At 40.8% G+C, this 22615-nt stretch overlaps 2 protein-coding genes across 5 annotated transcripts in view; both read right to left on the bottom strand.

Moving 5' to 3' along the window:
- LOC117451093 (transcription factor 20-like) overlaps positions 1-12157 on the bottom strand; it is an 82120-nt gene extending 69963 nt beyond the window's left edge. For 2 of the 4 annotated variants that reach the window (XR_004552624.1, XR_004552623.2), the window contains exons 1-7: positions 11830-12157; positions 9035-10767; positions 8126-8248; positions 7934-8027; positions 7186-7235; positions 6527-6594; positions 4313-4388 (exon numbers count right to left, since the gene is read on the bottom strand). Coding sequence is in view for 2 of the 4 variants with exons in the window: in XM_034089208.2 (XP_033945099.1) it covers positions 6553-6594; positions 7186-7235; positions 7934-8027; positions 8126-8248; positions 9035-10765 (2040 nt within the window). In the remaining 2 variants the exon portion in view is untranslated. Of the gene's footprint in view, positions 1-1901; positions 4389-6526; positions 6595-7185; positions 7236-7933; positions 8028-8125; positions 8249-9034; positions 10768-11829 lie in introns of those variants that run through there. The other 2 variants (XM_034089207.2, XM_034089208.2) reach the window with 2 other exon arrangements.
- A 685-nt stretch (positions 12158-12842) lies between these two features.
- LOC117451092 (myosin phosphatase Rho-interacting protein-like) overlaps positions 12843-22615 on the bottom strand; it is a 35111-nt gene continuing 25338 nt past the window's right edge. Inside the window, exons 15-22 of the mRNA XM_034089206.2 lie at positions 20125-20217; positions 17829-20015; positions 17344-17491; positions 16062-16179; positions 15792-15951; positions 15268-15369; positions 14295-14381; positions 12843-13977 (exon numbers count right to left, since the gene is read on the bottom strand). Coding sequence (XP_033945097.2) covers positions 13837-13977; positions 14295-14381; positions 15268-15369; positions 15792-15951; positions 16062-16179; positions 17344-17491; positions 17829-20015; positions 20125-20217 — 3036 coding nt within the window. The 3' untranslated portion in view covers positions 12843-13836. The remainder of the gene's footprint in view (positions 13978-14294; positions 14382-15267; positions 15370-15791; positions 15952-16061; positions 16180-17343; positions 17492-17828; positions 20016-20124; positions 20218-22615) is intronic.

The following is a 22615-nucleotide window of genomic DNA, read 5'->3' as shown; positions in this document are numbered from 1 at the left end:
ATAAATGATAAGCAGGTATAATGTCTTAGCTTAGCCTGTTAGCATCATAGCAGTCTTACTGATATTCAGCTGTATCTGAAGATCTGCTGCAACACTCATTCAGTGAAACAGATGCCATGTGTTCACAATGTCTCACCTGCAAGCAGCGAGTCTATTCTAGCAGGGTGAGAAACAGCTGTACCGAGAGAGCGATGAGACGGAGAGTAGCTGCCAAATGTTTCCTCAGATAGATGTTAACCCTTCGATAGACGAGCAGGAACTGTTTCCATCCAACTGACTGAAAAGCAGAGCTCAAGCGGAAGATACTCAAATGATAACTGTTCTGTGGCACGGCTGTTAACACAATTAAATTAATCCAAGAAATGATGTATCAAGTAAAAGTATGTAGGTAAAATCAGGGAATGCATTTAAAGTATTTACAGTACGATCAAATGACCAAATGAAGAATCTGAAAAGATATATTTATTTTGTTTGACATTAAAAAGTATTTTTTTTAAAAATGTATTTCAATGTTGCAGTTAGTCCCATATATGGTAGAATAATGACATTTTTGACATATGATCATATCCTATAACGTCTTGAATTTTGTACTAAATATGTCTGGTAACTATATTGCAGTAAAAACTAAAAAGAAGTAGAACGAGGCAGGAAAAGAAAAGACACGTATTTAAAATGAGTAGAGAAGATCAGTACCCGAGCTCATGTACTGAGCTACAAACCACCACTGCAGACCTGGCTGATGAATCAACTTGTTCAGAAAAAGTGAAATATATAAAGGAAACCAATTCAGATATGTGGTTGCCAAATCCCAGAGACACTTTAATCCCTGCAGAAGACCATTCTGTCTCTGTGTAGGAAGACAAATAATGATGGCAGTCATCAGTGTTTCTAAATCAATGTGTCTATTTGAAGAGAGAGGAGAGACATGGGTTCAGTTTTATGGACCTTTATTAAAGAACATTAATCATAGTGTTTATCCTCAAATAAAAAAAACGATTTACCTTAAAGCCTTTCTGTCGTCTGTCATATCATGTGAACTGAAATACAATACTTACGCAGGTGGTTGAATAAAGCGGCACATTACATGGAAACTGAAATATATGAAAGGGTCAGTTCAACCAAGTCACAAACACATATGTATCTACACTGAACACAAATATAAACGCAACACTTTTGTTTTTGCTCCCATTTTTTATGAAATGAACTCAAAGATCTAAAACATTTTATATAAACACAAAATAACCATTTCTCTCAAATATTGTTCAAAAATCAGAAAAAAATCTGTGATCGTGAGCACTTCTCCTTTGCCGAGATAATCCATCCCACCTCACAGGTGTGGCATATCAAGATGCTGATTAGACAGCATGATTATTGCACAGGTGTGCCTTAGAATGGCCACAATAAAAGGCTACTCTGAAACGTGCAGTTTTGCTTTATTGGGGGGGTCTGGGGGGGTCCGAAAACCAGGCAGTATCTGGTGTGAGGGGTAGGGGTAGGGTTAGGGTAATGTTGTGAATCGAGTGGCCTGTGTTCGTCGTCCATTACATACGCCTGCCCATACCATAACCCCACCACACCATGGGCCACTCGATTCACAACATTACCCTAACCCTACCCCTACCCCTACCCCTCACACCAGATACTGCCTGGTTTTCGGACCCCCCCAGACTCCCCCCAATAAAGCAAAACTGCACGTTTCAGAGTGGCCTTTTATTGTGTCCATTCTAAGGCACACCTGTGCAATAATCATGCTGTCTAATCAGCATCTTGATATGCCACACCTGTGAGGTGGGATGGATTATCTCGGCAAAGGAGAAGTGCTCACGATCACAGCTTTTTTCAGATTTTTGAACAATATCTGAGAGAAATGGTTATTTTGTGTTTATAAAAAATGTTTTAGATCTTTGAGTTCATCTCATGAAAAATGGGAGCAAAAACAAAAGTGTTGCGTTTATATTTTTGTTCAGTGTATCTATTCCTGTGGTTCACTGGTGAAATCAGTTTGCTCATCCACACACCTCCATTTGGACATACAGGAAATACTAATGGCTAACTTTGCATACTTTTAAATGGAGCACATTTGCCAATTATGTGAGCAAATATAGGCGAGAAAAAGTCAATCCATTCAGAAAAACAAGATGCGGTTTTCTTCAGTTTTAAATCCATCAGAAATAGTTGTGTGTACATCCATGTGTGTAGTGAAAACAAGAAATAATTGTAGCTATTTGCATGCTTTAAATGTGCTAATATGTTAACAAATGTACGCTCAAGTAAAATGTGTTAAGAAAATAAGCCGCTCCTAACTGAGAATCATCACATCACTTTTATTCAGCATTAAACTCAGGAATTCTTTGTTTGTACTCTTTTTCACTGTACTGACATGATTACAAATGTAGGCACAAAAAAGGGATTCATTACATTATTTTCAGAAATCAAACAGCTATTCGTCATCATTTTTATGAAGCAAATGTGTGAAAGTGTAACCAAATATAGGCCTTAAATAAGCTCACTTTACTATGACATTTGTCTCCAAATGCTCTTTAGTTTCTATTTCAATGCAATTTTTTTACTTTGTTTGTGAATCTCCGACTTTTAATCTTACATTTGAAACAAATATTGCCACAAATAAAGACAAGGCATGTCGTAGCCATAGCTAACTTGCTCACTCCATGGTGAGACTTTACTTCCTGTTTACATTACCAAAACCCTAGGAATTATGGGATCTGTATTTCTAAAATGCCCAAAGTAACATTAAAATTGTAAGTTTTGTCTGACAAACAGTTTTCAAACCCTAAATCTTAAATGTGCAATAATATAATACAGGGAAGAGCAAAACACTACAAAATATGGAATTTGTATTTGTTATTTTTGCTCGAAGAATAACACGGATGAATACATAAGATACGAATTTTACTAATTGTGATCCTTTTTTCAAATGTTTCTCTTTTGTTTAAAGTGCACCTATCATGCTATTTTTAGGCAATAGCATCAGGTCTCAGATATATAAAAATATATAAAAAACATGTCTAGGAAGTATTTTGCTCAAAATGCCAAACAGATCACCCATTCTAGCCATGCCTCATATCCCTCCATTTCACTTCCTGTTTCAAAAGTGCTGATTTTGGGTATAAAGCTTTACAAAATAAAAGCAATTGATAAAAAAAAAAGGAGGGGGCTGAGCTCATGCGAGACCCGGCAGCTACTGTCTAAACTAAATACTGCCCTGATGAAACGCCATATCATGGATTATCAAGGATTATTTCTGAAACAGTTTGGAGCTCAAAAGCTTTCTCTCTTGCCGGTTATACCACAAGGTGAGTTCCTTTTTACTTCCTGCTTCTTCACACACATGCTCTCCAGTACAGGTTAGCTCTGAGTGTTAGCGATGCTAATGTAAACACCGACCATATTACGTCCAAACAGTCGGGCATTGTTTCTGATGGCAATGTTTCTGATAGGGCCGTGGGTCCACATTTCCGATATTACGTCATATCGGACGCAAATCTAGATCAGCTCCATTGTAGCCCCGTTTTTAGAGATGTGGGTACGGAGGAAAAGAGAGGGTTTTATATTCTGCCGCTGCGTGAGTTCCCCGACACACCGGGGACACATATTAATGTATAAAATACATCAAAAAGTGCATTTTGCATGATAGGTCCCCTTTAAGTCTTTTTTATTTTTATGATCGTTATTATTTTATTTAAACTTTTCGTTTCAGCTCTGCTACCAATTATTATTTTTTAGACCACTTTGGAGTACACTGCAAGTCATTTTTAACTGTTTTGTGATTTCTTTGAACTAACCCTTTAACTTATAAAAAAAATAACGTAATGTTTGTAGAGGGGAAAGGATGCCTTTCTCGAGATTTAGGGAAGAATTGCAGAAGTGCAGCTTTTCATTTAACTTAAAACATATAAGCTAAAAGTCTACAAAGAGATTTCAATAAAAACAGATGAACTATGAAGTTCATTGTTGCAAACATCAAGTGTGCATGCAGATTGATGAAAATAAATAGAGTTTTGTTGCGTGAAGCACGGACACGAATGAAAAAGTAGTACAAAAACTGTAGAAAGAAAAGGATTGGCCTTATATAAAGATATTATGATATATACAACAAATAAATAAAACTCACTTAAACTCTAATACATATCATTATTATTTGTTTATGTGATGAGGAATAAATATCCATTCACACACTCTATTTGTGTCCAGTTGGTGTAACTGTCCATATCAAAGAGACAGAACAAATGAAAGAAACATCCCATAAAAAAGAAATGCGAACATGGCCCCTGGTCTCAATAAACACACTCACGTTAATTTATGTTATAAAACAGACGAGGTGAAGTCATGTCGATCACGTCGCACCCTGAGGAGATCGGCGGATCATTCTGGAAAGAAATGAAATGACATCAACGAATACATATATTTATTGACATAAAATGTATTTATACTAGGGCTGTCAAACGATTACAAATTTTAATCAGATTAATCACAGCTTAAAAATTAATGAATCATGATTAATCACCATTCGAACTATGTCCAAAATATGCCATTTATTTATGTATATTGTTGTGGGAATGGAAAGATAAATGAAAGAAGGCGGATATATCCATTTAACATACAGTATCTATGTTATAACTATATATTATTTCTGCGTGTCAAAATGAAAGACAACCCACAGACCTATCAATCATCAAACCGTGGGGTCTTAATTCATTACGTGTTGATTTCTATCAACGGGGGAGTACTTCAGGAAAGTCGACAGAGGGGGGGGGGGGGGTAGTGGAGTACTTCGTGACCACAGAGTGTGAACGTTGTGATCAGCTGTTTTAGCGCAGTTCTCCAGTGATGGGGGGAGTCTCCCTCCGCAGCCGGTTGGCGTAGTTTTGGCACAATTCCGTCGACAGACCGACGTTAACAGCAGCCCTGTCTGTGCACACGGAGACCGACTCTGTCGTCCGGTGATCTAACTGCCTTCTGGAAAAGCTTCACAAGTACGTCGGTAGCAAATGCGCTTTGTGACACAAGTGACGGTACGCATTTCAGATTACGCACATAACCTGCGTACCAGTTATGTGCACCCCTGTACGACAGCAAAAGTATTCTCCGTCGGGACTTCCTGCAACAACACCACGCCGTTATCTTGATTCTGATTGGCCAGAAGACATTATCAAAGATGTTCTATTGAGAAGTCGATCACTACGTGACACAAGTTTTCAAAACCGTGGCTACTGAAATCAATCTGACTAACTGCTGTCTGTGCAATTTACTCGGCGCGAGTTGGCAGACTTTATTTTGCTTACTTTAACATCATTGTTCATGGTGGGGCTAAGCCATTTCTTGGTATGGGTGTAGCCTACCCCAGCCATACCCTGGCGCTGCCACTGGTGGCACGTATGGGGCGGGCCATTCTTCACATGCGTTAAATGCGTTAAATATTTTAACGCAATTAATTCAAAAATTAATTACCGCCGTTAACGCGATAATTTTGACAGCACTAATTTATACAATATCTAATTCTAATAACAAACAAATATAGCTGCAACTTGTTTTAATGGAAATTAATCCGCACATAATTATCTTCAAATTAAAATGTGGTGCAAAAGCATAAAATATTTGATTAAAAAAAGTGAACGATTTGTTGTCGTTTATTTTTTGTCAGATCTCAGGTTGCCACCAATAACTCGAATCAAAAAATATATAAGAAAATAAAATGAATAAAACATTTATACTTAAATAAAGTATAAAAATATATATAACATTTATATATAACACTATTAGGGCAAAACATTCCCAAAAACCCTAAATAATAACATAACATTAAAGGTCACCTATTATGCAAAATACACTTTTGGATGTCTGTTCCACATCAGCATGTGTCCCCTCTGTGTGAAGAGACTCTGAACGTTTCAGGAACAAAGATTCTCTCTCTCTTTGTCCTGATCCATTTCTAGAAAAACCTGTCTGAAAATGAACTGATCAGATTTTGGCCACTTTATGATGTCATAACGATTTTTTGGCTTGTGTAACCATTAGCCAATCAGCATCCAAGGTACCCCCCCCCCCCCCACACACACACACCTTATCACCTGAACCTCCTCCTAGAGCATCATTGTGATCTTTGTAACCAAATATCTTTCAGAGGGGCGTGGGGAGGGGCTCCTTATTTTCATCTAAAGTAACAGACAGGGAATCAGCACTTTGGAAACAGGGCTGAAACAGAGGGGATTATGGGTAATGCTGCAATGATCTGTTTGGAGCCAAACACTTCAGAGACAGGTTCTGTATATATCTGAGACCTATAATATTAATATATTGATGAAAAACAGTATACTAGGGGACCTTTAACATAACATTAAGAACAACATCCAAGTGTCGCATTTAAGAAGCTGTAAATCCTCTATAAGAAATTAATGCAACCATTAATTGATTATCTTAATGGTTGCAGATTTATTTTCTCCTGATTTAATGAATCATCAGCTCTTCAAACAAACTAGTATGATTTTTTTGTTAAAATTGTACATACCTCCAGTGCCTGAACATGTATTCACGTCATCTCTTGTGTTGTTTGTTTACACATGTTAACGGTTTCTTCTGGTGGACACAAACATAGAAAAAAAACTAATTAAAACATTTTCCAGAAGCAGGACATGTTGTGATGATTATCATACAATACAAACAGTAGATACGGCTATCTGCTGAGAATCACACAGAACACGTGAGTATTTTCTTAATACTGAATAACACAATTAATTATTCAACCTCCATGATACATAGCCATGGGGCTCACTCTGTGTGCGTGTGCGTGTGTGTGTGTGTGTGTGCGTGTGTGTGTGTGTGTGTGTGTGTGTGTGTGTGTGTGTGTGTGTGTGTGTGTGTGCGTGTGTGTGTGTGTGAGACACTGATGATCCACACTCATGTCAGTTATGTGCACTTGATTTGACTATATCTAACATTATATTTTCCAACAAACAGTATTCCTTGTTGTAAATCTGCCCGTGTTTTCCATTTGTTTCTATATGTAAAAGGTCTCAATCTTTCACCCACATATTTGCATATACAATCTATACCTCTCAAATAACTAAACACGAGGTATTTGAAAATGAAACACCAGTGACCCCCAGAGGCCATGCAGCGCCTCACAACAACACATGTAAAGCTCTGAATAACAAGGCTGGAACTTACTTTGTGCTCTGGACATCTAGTGGAGAAGTTATCCTCGCTTAAGACACAGCCTGGAAATAAAAAAAACACAGACACAGAAAATAAGCTTTCATATCTTCTTAAAGATTGTCCCATGAGACTGAGAGAGAATGAGAGCGAAAAGCTTTCAACATTTCACAGCCAGTGTTCAGAGGGAGCAGAAGGTAAACGGCGAAATACAAAAATAAAAATAGAGTTTACTTTTGGACATTCAACATTTATAAAAAATATATATATTTTGAAATACATAAAAGAATAAACAATTTAATTTACATTTTGGAAATAAAATGATTAATAAACAAAAATATAAATCTGGAAAAAAAAGTGGGAAAATATAGTAAAAGATACAACTGGATATATAAAGACAAATACAAAATATAATTATAAACATTTTCATTTTTTACATATACTTCTTTATATTTGTATTAAAAATAATTAATAATAATTAATCTATTTATATACTATTATTTCTATTTATAAATTACATTATTTTTACAATATATATATTTTTTATTATTGTATTTATTTGTATTTTTCCCAATTGCTTTTTTAGTATTCCTTCAGGGCCAAACTGTCTAGCAACCGGCTTTACTTATTTATATTTTATTTATTACTCTTTATTTTGTCCTTCCAAATGAATTCTCCTCCAGACTTTGATGATACCATCAGTTTACAAACAGTACACATATTGAGGGTGCATTCTTTTCCTGACGGATATTTCATACTGTACCTGATTGAATGGCACACGAGTAGTGATAACTTCTATGACAGCCCTTCTGGAAGCATCCCATAATTGCACCTGTTTGTTGGCACGCTGAACATTTCTGAAAAGAAAAAGCACACAGTGAGACACAGACTTATTGATATTAAAAGCATGAAACAAATAGTCAGCTGTTTTTTAATATGTTAGCGTGCCGCTCACTGTTTCCTGTGCGAGCTGGACAGCCTCCTCCAGCCCATACAGCTTCCCCCCCACCAGGAAGACCCTGGTGGACCAGATGCCGCAGTCCCCGTGGATCCAGCCCTCGTCCACACGGAGAGGCACCTTTGGGAGGAGGTGCAACAATTAACATCTTCATTAAGTTGAAATAAAGAGGTAAATACCTCCACAATCTAGAAAGTGTACAGTACAAATTAGGCTTAAAAATGTATCAAGACTGAATGTATGACAGTTTAGGGGGTACAACGCCATTACAGGAAACCATCTGAAATGCATAGTGTGCTATTTGTGTTAAAGGGGCCCTCTAGTGCTAATGTTTAGGTTCATATGTGGATTTAGTGCCTCTCCTGTGACATGTTTACATGCTTCTATGTTCAAAAAGCTCTTCTCATACTGCCTGTGCTGCAGCACCTCTTTTCACCCTCTGTCTGAAACCAGAGCCCAGTCTGCTCTGATTGGTTAGCTGACCGAGAAATGTCCCGACACTTAGCCAATCACGTACAATGTGATGAAATGCAATTGTTTAATAGTGACGTCACTATGTTCCTGAAGTAAACAAAGGAGTCCAATGGAGGCGTTTCAGGCAGTGGGACTGTGTGGGAGAGAAAGTCCCTCTGGAGGGAACCTTGGCAGACCATGTACCTGCAGAACAACCGATTGGGTATGTAAGGGAAAAGCCCCAAAAGCATAACAGGGCACCTTTGATGAAGAATGCTGCGTAACATATCTTTAAACCAAATATCTCTGTGGTTTCGACCCAAAAACAAGACATTTAGAGACATCACTTTTGAATATGAAAAACTAGAATGGATCATTTATACACAAGTATTATTTAAAAAATATCTATTAAATATTCAGCATAACAATAACAACCATTATTTGCGGCCCCACCTTTGGGAGAGAGTGGTTGTCACCCTCAAGCAGACTGTTGGCGCCATGGCAGTCATTATCCGCGGGGTTCACGGAGCTTCTGCTGGCGTTTGATTGTCCCTCCTCTTTCTGCTCAGTCTTGCGCAGCAGAGAGGGGCCGGTGGGAAGATACGGGCCGTGGAGGTCCCCCAGGCCCGTGGCGTTGGCCGTCTGACCGCACAGGCAGCAAAGTAGAGCTGCCTCACCCCCGCTCTCTGAGCCAGAGCGCCCCAGCTGGAAACAGGAAGTGTGGGGAACAAACCCGGACAGAGAGGAGGCTTTCTGCTGCTGCCCCCTCCTCACCGTCGCCTCCTCTTCTGGATAGTTAACAACAGTGCACGCCCTCTTCTGCACGTGAACAAAGGGGCAAAAATTCCCCGATGTCTTTTTCAGTTTTTTCTCTTTTAAGGTTGCATATTTGAGCTTTATTTCTGGCTCTCTGGGAGAAAAGAGAGAACAAGGTCCAGTTGGCCGCGAGCGCACTTTTTTCTTCCGTCGTGCCACTGTTTGTTTGATTGTTTTACTTTCATGCTGCTCTGTAGCACTTGTGCTTTTTTGTGTCTGTTTAGTTCTTGTTTTTTTTGTTTTACAAATGGCGGGAGGCTTCTTTCGTTTACAATTGATGGCTTTGCAGCGAGGCTGTTGCTCCCCCTGCGGTGACTTCCTGTCTGTCTGAGAGGCCGCATCAGACTCCTCTGAGCTGCTGCTCACTCTTTGGGACACATTTCCTTGCGAGGCCGACTCCTCTGCGTCCGAGCTGGAAAACCTTGCCTCGTGCTCCATCATGTCGTCAGAGTCAAAGCTTTCGTTATAAATGCCCACCACGTCATTTTTTGCTTGCCTCCTCAAACTGTACCTGCGTGGCGACTCGCTCCAGACGTTTTGAGATATTTCAGACACTGATTTCCTGATTCTAGTGCTGCGTCGGATTCTTCTAGGCTGAGCTTTTTCATCCTCACTCTGAGGAGGAGTTTCGCTCGCTAGACTTTTCTTACAAGAAACAGCTTTCTTGTTTTTGCTAGTGACAGAAACTTCAATGATGTCACTGTCGTCGCTTGATATATCTACCAGGGATTCAGCAGGGTGTGTGTACACAGTGTTCAGGTCTGACAGGAGCACGACGGGCCGGGCGTGATGTATCGGGATGTCCACGGAGCTGTCTGAGGACTCCTCTGAGTCCGAGCTGTCGGGACTGGGCGAGCTCAGAGGCTGAGGTAGGTGATAGCAGCCTCGCTCTTCTTCCAGCGAGGACACCGCCGGGGACAGAGGCTCCTCGATGTGCCTCATGCTGTCCTGGAGGAACGAGCTGCATAAGAGCGGCTCCTTAGCGGACGAAACGAGGAAAATAACATCAGAGCCGCTGTCGCTCTCCTCTCCGCCGCTGCTTTCAGGAACTGAGAAACCTGCATGCCACAGGTTGCCGTTAGGGTACAGCCCAGGAGCTAGTGTTGAGTGCATATAGTTACTCAACGCCTCGGGGCCCTGCTCCATGTTTCTGCAGTGGAGACCGAGCTGAGAGTTGTAGGAAGACGAGGCACTGGATCTGTACGGGGAGCTGATCTCGGGGCTGCAGCTCGGCAGCCGTCGGTGGTACCACTCAGGCTTCTTCCCCAGGTCCATGGCTTCAGTGTGGCCGCGGCTCAGGGGGTGGACCGAGAAGCCCTTTGACAGGTCCATAGCCATGAGAGACGGGTCCTGAGGGGACACCTCCATCACTGCAACACATAGACATTTCAATTAGAGGGATTCACTTATTTGTATTTCGATTTCTTTAACAAGAAAGGCCCCATTGGGATACATACAACCTCTTCTGACAGTCCTGGTGAAGATGGGCTACAAACATTAAAAAGTACAAATTGGGAGTTGACATCACATTTAAAGTATTTTTTAAAGATTGCAACAGAGGGTAATAATTATTAATCACATGACATGGAAGCTACTGGAAATATTTAATAATGTTCAATAAATAAAAATCCAATAATAACATATGTGTCTTTTGTTATCATACAGTATCAGGTAAGGTTTTTGAGTAAATGGGTCTGATGATACAGAAGCTATTGGAAATAAATGACACCTTTCATCAACAAATGCTGAATTTATGTTACATTTTCATTGTTGCGATTGAGACAGCTGACTTTTCTTATTGACATATTTATACTTTTAGCGTTTTTACAAATAATAGCAAGTTAGCACGGAGGTGTTGAAATTAACATTGGTTTTTTTGGTCATTTAAATGGTAATTTATTGATGGTCCCTAAACCCTCTGGTCTGTCGAATATCCAACCCCAAACTAACTTCACCGCAGTTGTGTTCAATAACACTGTGTGCGTTAACCAGAAAAAACATTCCACAACAAATAACTGGTATGTCGCTACAGCCATCTATTTAAAAAAGTATTTGTATTATTTATTTTCATCTGTGAGTTGAAATCCTCATTAAAGTGGAAAACTAAAGTGATTAGAATGGTTTCTAGGTTTATGTTTACAAAAGGTACGACACAACTACAACAAAGCAGGATATATGTAATGTAACATGTTTGAAATAACTATTTCAACCTTGCGCTAAAATTAGTAATTGTAAGGTAAAATCGCCTTTTCTAATGTGTTTATGTTTCCGGACCTGTATTTAACTGAGCTTTAACATGACATGTTAACAGGTAGGCCCGCCCATGAGTAATGTAATAATAGGTAACCTGCCTGTACATGACATGATGTAATGTAGATTTAACCCACAATAAGTGTACACAAATAAATGTTTTTCAGAGTTGATGGTCTTACCCTCGAGGTGGCCGCAGTTTGACCCCGGTCCTGACACAGCGGGCTTTGGGAGGACAACTCCCCAGCAAACAGGTCGTGTATGTGGGATTAGCTAACACACCTCTCCGGGCCCGTCATCATCAGGACTGGAAGTAAACAAGAAGCAGCGACTTCACGCTAGCTGCTTAGCTAACGTTAACCCGCTAAAGCTCATCAAAACGTAGGCAACACTCGACGCAGTAAAAACGAGATTACCATTTTCGTTAAATAATCGCTGTCAGACAGTTACAGCCCTCTGGCTAATGTTGGTATTTTAAAGTTGTCATCAGGGAGACCACCTTCCTTCAGAGTCAAGACACCTGAAGGAACCAGGGTGAAACCGGAAAGAAGCGTGCCATTTCAGAGTAAAAGCTTCATGATACCCTAAACCAGGGGTGGGGAACCTTTTTCCTCTCAAGGGCCATTTCAATTTTTTCAACATCCTCCGAGGGCCGTTCAAATGATTGACCTCTGCTTAAAAATCACAGCCCATTCATTTGGCCTTTCTTTCATGCTGTGCAAAGAAAAATAAACCTCTTAGTCCAGATATCTTGCCACGTGCACGGTGTGGCGTGACCACCAAACAGAAAGATATGGACACAAGATGTGTGCAAATGCATTTAGTTTCCTATCCATGTGAACATTAATTTCATTACAAACCTTTATTTATACAGATAAATCCCATTGAGATCATTCATCATTGATCTCTTTTTCAAGGGAGACCTGCTCAGACGAGACATATACCACGTGGTGACACGTTAGGCTCGTGTTGTGTTCAAGGACCCTGACCTTGGCCAGGAAAAACAGGCACTCGCTTGTTTAATTATTTTGCGGTCTAGATTCCTTTATTTTTATTTTTTTTGCGTGTGTTTAAAAATTACCTCGAGGGCCGTACCAAATGGTCTCGCGGGCCGGAGGTTCCCCACCCCTGCCCTAAACAAAGCATCAATGTTATAATTTATCCAAAGCAATCAACATAACAATTGAGACAGGGATTTAATTGAGAATTATTTAATGTGTAGGAATAATCCATTCATTGTTTTGCATTGAATATCTCAATTTCAAAGAGTTAACACAACAAAATACATAGAGAACACTGGTCAATATAACAACGTGTTATATTTTATCCTATCTTGTTCCTATTCTAATTTTACGCTCATTGTTTATTTTACGTAATACATTGTTTTTTGTACCCCCACAATATTCTGCCCGACTGTCCCACGTTGGATGTCAATTGGGGCTTTTATTTTGAAATCTTCAATCGGAACTCGGTCTTTTTCCGAACAACTTGACATTCTTCTTCTTCAGCCAGAAATAGTGCTGAATACTGTCAAAAATAGCCTGATTTGTTTTGGCTGCATCTTCGCAAGATAACTGTATTAACTGTGACTTTTAATCTTTCATGTACAAACTGGCACTTAATAGAAATATTAAATGAAATATGGCACCAAAGTAACCAATTCAATTCTGCGAATGTGATTTATTAATAAAACATCTATGTTTATTATTGCAGTGTATCGGCAACACATCTTTAGATTTAGTTCAATTTAATTGATAATAAATGAGGGCAGACAGCAGTGGTTAAGAGTATACAGTACATATTTCAGATCAAAGTGTTACAAAAACTATATGGCTGTACAGATCAAATATACACATAAATTAAAAAAATGTAATAATATTATTTGGGAAATATTAAAATGACATGTCACAGGACCATTGCAGCAGAAATGACTTTAAATGACAAACTCTGTGTGAAAAAGGTTAATAATTGCTCAGACATAATACAAAGTAGGGACACCCTATAAACATATTTAAAAACAAAAATAAAAAGGTGTGTTAAGTAAGATTGTGGATGAAAGTTCTTGGATGTATTAAACAATAACTTGTTTGTTTGTTTTAAATACATTTGTTGTGGGTGAAAATACAGGAAGAAAACCACATGTTACAGTGAAGACTAATGTTATGTTGCTATCTTAAAAACAGATGGTTTTAGGGAGAAGTTTGGTCCAGAGCGTGATGAGCGAGTCTCAGGTTTTCTCTCAGCTCGTCCATCTCTCTCTCTGTTTTGGCCCTCGTGATGCTCAGCTCCGTGTACATGTCTTTGTACTTCTTGGTAGCGTTCCTCTTGGCCTGAAACATGACAGACATTAGGTTTAATTCTCAATTTTTATTATTTATTATTCCAGCTACTGTATATGTGTGATTTGTACGACGTTGTAAAGGGCATCTGTAGGGTAAATTAAAGAAATTACGTAGGTTATATTCTCAGAAAAAACATATGAAATGTAAGATTGAAGTTAAGAATTCAGTGGTACATCTCCCAGAAAACATTTGTTGAATATTACCAGAGATACAAGTAGAAAATATACGGCAAAATCTCATGAATGTATGAGGCCGACCTTGCACCTTGCAAAGTGAAGCCATAATAAATCACTTCAGATTCTCACCTTTTGTGCTGATTGCAGGTCATCCCTCAGAGATGTGATCTCCTGCTTCAGACACTGGCCCTCAGACTCCTTCACCCGAAGGGTTATCTGAGATCAAAATAATAACAGCTGTATGTCTCCACCATCAATAAGTAAAGAGCTAAAACTTAAGTGAACACTGGAGATCAAATCATACTGCAGAGCTTACTGGCTTTATGACTAATGAACGAGTTAGAAATTACATTTTAACTTTATTACAGACTCAGGGTCCAGATAAAAGACAAGACATTACATAGATAAAAGACAAGGCATTACATATAATAAATTACATACACAGCATAAAAAGAATTCATAGTTTAAGAATAATTTAAATCAGTGTAAGAGACAACTATACCAATGTCTCCACAGCTGCGATTGGTAGCGTGTAGTACTAAACCTTATGTTCGATAAGGCCAAGAGGATTTCATTATCAGAGTCATTAAGCCGGCAAATACATTTATACATAAGATTTCTTAAAACAGCTTGTAGAGTATTGACTCCTGCAGCCACAAACATTTCACTTGCACTCGACCATCGAGGTCTCTTCAGCAATATTCTCATGGCATCATTATCAGCTACTTGAAGTTTCTGTAAACTTGCTTTTCTGTAGTTCTGAGTTCAACATCTTACATTTTAAAAGGTCGGATGCTCTGGCTATGGTCTTTCAGATGACTTCTCATTATGCATATACTATATTTAGGTTTACTATCCTTTGCGATCAGTCTCTAAAATAAATGAATATCCATTCATTTTACACTTTTTTAATGTTTATATTTTATCCCTATATTTGTCCCGACAGTTCATAAGTTGCAATCAGATATGTTCAGCCACTGTTCACCAAAAACAACAAAACATTGAAATAACACGGTCCTTTTGTATAAACTTTAGAAATATTTTCATATTATTTTATCTTACTCCATCTCCACACAAGACTTATTTAAAAGAGAAGACGTACCTCCATCTCGTACCGGTCCATCCCCTGACTGAGCGGCAGAGCGTCCTGCTTCGCCAGAGAACACAGTCTGGTGATCTCTGCTGCCAGGTGACCGCTCAACTCCTGGAGGACAACATCAGAAACAAGACCACCATGAGGCTTTCATCCCCAGCACACACGATGTGTTTCAATAGCGCATCGGCTGTTTTAGTCAAAAGTCATGTGTTTGTAAAGTAATGAGCAAAAGACTGGATATACTGCACGCGTTGTGTGAGATATAGGTATGCTGTATATGAAACACTTCAATTCGTGAGTCACCATGTGAAAAGAATAACGGTTTTTGTAACTGTAACACGGCTTGACCTATTGATATTCAAATGGTTTTTTTATCGGTTAAGTATTCCTGTAAAGCTATGTCAATGACTAAGACACTATTTGCTTGGCAGTGCAGTCAGGGGAGCATTTTACCCTTTGCGGCCGCTTTGAGAATGTATTATTTTCTCTGCGGGTATTAACCATGAGCCGTCGTGCATCGCAGCTCTCACCTGGTTCCTGGTCCTCAGGTCCTGGTTCTCCTGCTGGCACTGACACAAGGCCTTCCTCTCAGCATCCAGGGCCTGCACAAGATGGCCGCTCTCCAGGCATTTCAGAGAGAACTGCTGGGACAGAACCTCCAGCTCCCGCTGGTACGAGGCCAGCTCCTCACTTTACAAACACACAGAAATATTCTAAATAAACTGCAATCTGTACACAACAGTTACAATACATGTCAAAATATCAGATTTCTTTTGGACAACATAGAAGATGTACTGTACCTGTGTTGTCTGCACATGTCCTCCAGGTGTGTGTTTCCTTTGCTGCTCTCTGAGCGACATCTCCTCTGCACCTCCCTCTCCAACTCCAGCTGGTAGACGTTCTTGATAGCCTCAATTGCTGAAAGAAGAAGAATAATTAGCTAAATCATTTACTTTTCATGGTGATAGTTTGAAGGCTATTCAAAAAGGAAACGGATAGAGTGTGTACAAAAAAACAAACCGAATAAAGCATTTTCACATAAAAAACATGTTTCATCTGTGGACACCGGGAGTGGAGTGCACCAGATGGGCGTAAAAAAGTAGGGCTTAACTCTAACGTCGGGCTTAGCTACGTCCGACGTAGTGATTCGAATTTACACCGAGTGCACCAAGCCTGACTAGTCTCGGGCGTAGCTGCGCCTGGTCTTAAGATGCGCGTCCACACGCGAAACAGTAATTGTTGCCAAGCAACGCCATTTTACAGACTCAGAGGACCGCAGAGAAGAGGGAATTCAGACACCCACAGCGTCAGCGATGACTCAAGGGGAATCCCAAATGGCCACACCCCGAAAGAGAAAGAGGGATTTGTCAGAGCTACAGCGGGAACTGACGGAGAAAGAAATCGGTGCTGGAGGGCCAATGGAACTTGTCTTATAGCCCGACATGCAGTTGTGCGATGAACATTAATCATGTCTCCCACAGTATCTTTGAAAGGCCCCGTTCGCGTAGAGTCTGAGCGCAATCAGCACCTGCAAGGTTGGGGAGAGCGCAGCGTTTGGGTCTGATCCGTGCTGGACTTGAGGGGAGATCTCCTCGATTAAATCAAAAAGGGCTCGTCTGCCGAAACCTCTATCAGTTCACTGTCTGAATAGATGTCCAGTGGGTTTGTTCGATCACGGACGACTCTTTCTCTTCTTAATGCCCTTTCATTGTTAAACATGTAAACAAGACGCCCTGCCATCGTTAATATCCTTCTTGCCTGTTTTACGTTACTATGGATACTAGTCTGTCTTTCCGATTTACGCCTGCTCCATACTAGGCGTAAAAGTTACACCCGGGCGCAACGCATACAGGGCTTAAGTCTAAGTGGTGCACTAGTCTTTAGTTTGGTCTTAACCTTCGGTTCTACGTCGGACGTAGAGTTACGCCCAGCTTACGCCCAGCTGGAGCACTCCACTCCAGACGTCTAAAGAATAAAAGCCTTTATGAAAATATAAAGTTAAAAATGAATAAGATCTAAAAAGGCGATGGTAAAAATGTGGCATTACAATGGATTTAAAGTGCATTTTTGACAGCTCCTCACCAGTGGCAGTAGCAGCACTCTCCTCCTCCAGCAGCCTGTCTCTCTCCACCAGGAGGCGCTCCACTTCCTGTTGGTGTTGATGCTGCAGCTCCTCCATCCCCTTCAGCTGAGACTCCTCCATGGAGGCGAAGCCGCGCTCACATGTGGCCTGGAGGAGATGTTCATGTGAGTGACATACTCATTACCTTCATTCAGGGTGTTAAGTAATTCTCTTTCACACCAATATTATCTTACAACTTTTTGGGTGGAAGCAGCCAGTCAAAATAAATAAATAAAGACTTACAAAATATTGATTTGCCTGTGTCATGTTGGAAAATGGTTGTTATTCATTGGTTTACGTCTTTTAAAACGGATTAAATCAGTTTAATTCAAATCTGATATGCATGTCTGTTATGAGGGATGGGTCACATGATCTTTACATATGGAACTAAGGGCTTCTTAAGCCTGGAAAAGCTGTGTTTGTAATCCCCTTGTGCTTTGCTTACCTTCAGTTTTTCCAACTCCTTCTCATGTTGTGTCTGAACAGAACTCATTTCCCCATGAAGCTCTTCTTTCATCTCCTCTTCCATGACAACCTGCAGCTCCTCCAGCTCCTCCACTTTTCTCCTCAGCAGTAAAACCTCTTTCTCTGACTCTACGCATACAGGACACGTTTCTTTATGAGATGCATCCTTTCTCTCTGCCTTTTCACCTGCTCTCTCCTCAATTCCAAACGGACCTTCAGCACATGGAAGAGGGATTTCTGGACACTCAACCATCTCATCTTCTTCCCCTCTTTCATCTGGAATACTTTCCTGTAGCTCAATGTCTGATTCCCGTTGGTAGGCGTCTTCTGTCTGGCAACCTGTGTTTATCTTATCCCCCGTTGACAACTGTTGTGCTTTGATGTTTGACAATCTTTCTCTCAGCTCCCTGTTTTCTTCCATTAAGCGGACGCAGTTGCTGCAGGTGAGCGATTTCTGCCTGGTTTCCTCTAGTTGCCTCCCGTATTTTGAGTGAAGCCTGGCTAAATGATAGCAGTGTACCGCTTCAGTCGCTGCAGATTGAATGAAACCAGACACCGGATGCTCAGAAAAGTGAAGGTCAGCCGTCAGCTGGAGTTTGTCCTGTGCTGAGGTGCCAACAGAGGATGCAAGGTGATTTAGAAAATGTATTTTCATCTGTGTGACGCTCCTAACATGTCCCATCTCATACAGCTTGCTTGTACAATCAAATATCCTACTTTCATCCGTCTTCTCGGTTTCCATCTCACTTGAAGTATTCCAATTCATATCCAGATTTGTTAGACTTTCCCTGCCTTCATCTGGGCATGTCTCAGAAAATAGACGATGCCCTGACAGCAGCATTTGTTTCTCCACCATCATACGTTCCGTCAGCTCACTGAGAAGCTCTTCCACTGGTTTCTCCTCTTTGAGCTCCGAGGGGTGTACTTTCACTTTGACGTGCAGTAACCTCCAAAACTGCTCCTCCCACTTTAACTGACTCTCCACTGTAAGCTCTTCTTCCTTTCCCGAACCAAAGTCCAACTTCTCGATCACCTCCAGTAATTTGTCCAAAGCTTCCAACCTCATGACCATCCCGTTTATCACTTGCCGTATCCTTTCTTCACCAGAAACACATTTATCTCCATCTTTCGATCTCTCCTTCTTCTCCAGCTCTTCATTCAGCCTCCTGACCTCTGCCTTCGCCTCCGCAGCTGATTCACGGTAGTATGTCTCCGCTCCCTTCTGCTCTGCGTTCTGCTTCCGGAGCTCCCTGCAGGTTGCTTCTGATTGCTCTAGCTGCTTCTCCAACGCCGTCAGCTTTGCCTCGGTAGCCTCGAAACATCTCAGCAGATACCCCTTGCTCTCCTGTGGAGCTCCCTCTGTTGGAGAATTCAGCTGCAGCATGGCCTCCGTCTCCCTCAGATTCTCCTCCAGGGAGGCGATTAAGGTCTGCGCCTCCAGGAGCTGCTGCTCTCTTGAGCTGACCTCCATCTCCAGAACGTCCACCCTTGTTTGTCCCAGCTGCTCTACTTCAGGGAGGTGACGGGGTTCAGTGTACCTGCTGCTGAGCTCCACTTTGAGCCTCTCTATCTCTCGGTCTGCCTCTGTCAGCTGGTTCAGCATCTCCTGGTTGCGCTGGTTCAGAGCCTCCTTCTGGCTGGTGAGCAGCTCCACCTCTTGGGAAAGCCTCCTCACCAGCTCCGGGTCTGACGGTAGGTGTTGCTCGACACAGCCGTTCAGATGTTTGTCATCTCCCTCCTCCAGCGTCTGCAGAACCAATGATTCACTGTTTTGTATTTGTGTTTCTGCACCGGGAGCCTGCTCACTTCTGTCCAGCTGATTCTGGTGGTTCAATGTCGCAACATTTAAATCGGTTTGTCCGTCACTCTGAGAAAATGAGTCTTCGCTATCTGATGCAGGTGATAGTAAAACAGGTGTGTCCTCTGTCTCAGGAAGAAAATCCCCCAGGTCTGTGAAGTTGCCCTCTGCGTCATGCAGCCAGATGCTGGGGGCTTGAGGATTTAATGAAGGCGGGACAAAGCTGAGCTGCTCCTGCATGCTGATGATGCTCTGCTGTTCTCTGCTTTCTGTGCACACATCCTTCAGGGTCTGTGCGTATCCGTTTAGTGTCTTTACATTTATGTCCGATGGGGAGAAAACCGATTCAGGAGTTAGAGGAGGGTCCAGCTAAGGGAAGACAGCAGAGATAGGTTAAAAGAAATAAGCATTGTAGGTATGACGCCTTAAAAAATAGGTACAAAATAGGAAGTAGATAAAGATGCAACGTGTGGCCGACCTGCTGCTGATAACTTCCTGCTGCAGTCAGCTGAGCCTCCATCTCCAGTCTGCGACACTCGGACTCTGCCAGCTGGGCCTGCAGATCCTCCATCTTTAATGGGAAACCATTCAATGAATATAAATAATCACTAATAATCAATAACATGTTGAGATTTTACAAGGATGAAACCAAAACATGAAGGAGTAGGATTCCTCCTTTGTGGATGAGAAAAATCCAGTTCACAAATGATGTTATGAGTTGTAGCAATATTACTCTCAATGAATATAAGAAAGCACTGCGTAAAGCGAGAGCAGCCTACTACTCTTCATTAATAGATGAGAATAAGAATAATGCAAGATTTCTTTTCAGCACTGTAGCCAGGCTGACAGAGAGCCACAGCTCGATTGAGCCTTCTATTCCCATAGAACACAGTAGCAATGATTTTATGTGGTTTTTTAACGATAAAATTGTTACTCTTAGAAACAAAATCAATGACCTCTTGCCTTTGACCAGTATAGTGTTATCAACAGCTCCCGGAAACGTAAGTTCTAATATTACACTAGATAGTAAATTAGAATGCTTTTCAGCCATTAACCTTGAACAATTAAATGCAATGATTCTCTCTTCTAAACCATCAACGTGCATGTTAGACCCAATTCCAACTAAGCTGTTGAAGGAAGTTTTTTGATTAATTAGCACTTCTTTATTAAATATTATGAATATGTCTTTATTATCAGGCTATGTTCCACAATCATTTAAAGTTGCAGTAATAAAACCACAACCTCGATCCAGAGGTTTTAGCCAACTATAAACCTATTTCTGATCTTCTGTTCCTCTAAAAAATTCTTGAGAAAGCGGTCGCAAAACAGCTGTGTGATTACTTAAAAAACAATGATTTATTTGAAGATTTTCAGTCTGGCTTTAGAACACAGAGACAGCTCTGGTTAAAGTCACAAATGACCTTCTAATAGCCTCTGACAAGGGACGATCTCAGTGCTCTATTTCATACTATCGACCATGATATCCTATTGCAAAGACTAGAGCACTTAGTTGGCATAAAGGAAACTGCTTTAGGCTGGTTTAGGTCTGAACGCTCTCAGTTTGTACGTGTCAACGATGAATCTTCCACGCAAACCAAAGTTAGCCATGGAGTGCCACAGGGCTCAGTGCTCGGACCCATTTTGTTCACATTATATATGCTTCCGCTAGGCAATATTATAAGGAATCATTCTGTAAATTTCCACTGTTATGCGGATGATACTCAACTATATTTATCCATCAAGCCTGATGAAACCAATCACCTAAATAAAATTCAAGACTGCCTCAAGGACTTAAAAACGTGGATGACCTTAAACTTTTTGATGTTAAACACGACCAAAAGTTATTGTACTCGGCCCAAAAAGAATCTACGAAACAAACTATCTAAAGATATACTAGTGATGGATGGCATTAATTTGGCCTCCAGTGAGACTGTAAGGAATCTTGGTGTTATATTTGATCAGGATTTATCCTTTAACGTCCACATAAAATCAATCTCAAGGACCGCCTACTTCCATCTACGTAACATTGCCAAAATTAGGCATATCTTGCCTCAAAACGATGCAGAGAAACTAGTCCATGCATTTGTTACTTCTAGGCTGGATTATTGTAACTCTTTATTATCAGGGTGTGCCAAGAAGTCAGTCAAGTCGCTTCAGCTGATTCAAAATGCTGCGGCTCGTGTACTAACCAGAGTTAGGAAAAGGGACCACATTACTCCTGTTCTGGCTGCCTTACACTGGCTCCCTATAGAACACAGGATAGAATTTAAAATTCTTCTTCTCGCCTACAAAGCCCTTAATGGGCAGGCGCCATCTTACCTTAAAGAACTCTACCCTACTGTCCTACTAGGGCATTGCGTTCCAAGAATGCAGGGTTGTTGGTTGTTCCTAGAGTCTCTAAAAGTATAATGGGAGCCAGAGCCTTTTCTTATCAAGCTCCACATTTGTGGAATCAGCTTCCAGTTTGTGTTCGGGCGGCAGACACCCTATCCGTTTTTAAGAGTACGCTTAAGTCCTTCCTTTTTGATAAAGCTTATAGTGATAAAATACAATAATCTAATAAGAGTGCATTGACGTAGATACGTTGTGCCTCTTCACCTATACATTTTAGTTCCTACACTTTCACTTAAAGGTGGGGTAGGTAAGTTTGAGAAACTGGCTCGAGATCGCTAGAATTTGAAAATACACAACCGGAGAAAATCTGCCACTTCCTTATAGAGCCCCTCCTCCAACACACACGAACGCGCACATGACCAATGAGGGCACAAGATCAGTTTGTGCCCCGATGGAAGGCTGACAGGCAGGTAGGCCATCCAATCCGATTGGATGTACTTTTTACAGTATTACGGCTTCTACAGATGAAATTTTGTTATGGATTTGTTGTCAAAGCATTTAAGATATTCATTGCTATCGGGATGTTAAGAGCATTCCATGGAATATAACAAAAAGTGTATCTCGAGCCGGTTTCT

Source organism: Pseudochaenichthys georgianus, chromosome 8 (genome assembly GCF_902827115.2).
Source record: "Pseudochaenichthys georgianus chromosome 8, fPseGeo1.2, whole genome shotgun sequence".
NCBI classification, from domain to species: domain Eukaryota; kingdom Metazoa; phylum Chordata; class Actinopteri; order Perciformes; family Channichthyidae; genus Pseudochaenichthys; species Pseudochaenichthys georgianus.
The sequence above is the reverse complement of the archived record's forward strand: the minus strand, read 5'-3'. Positions and strand labels throughout refer to the sequence as shown.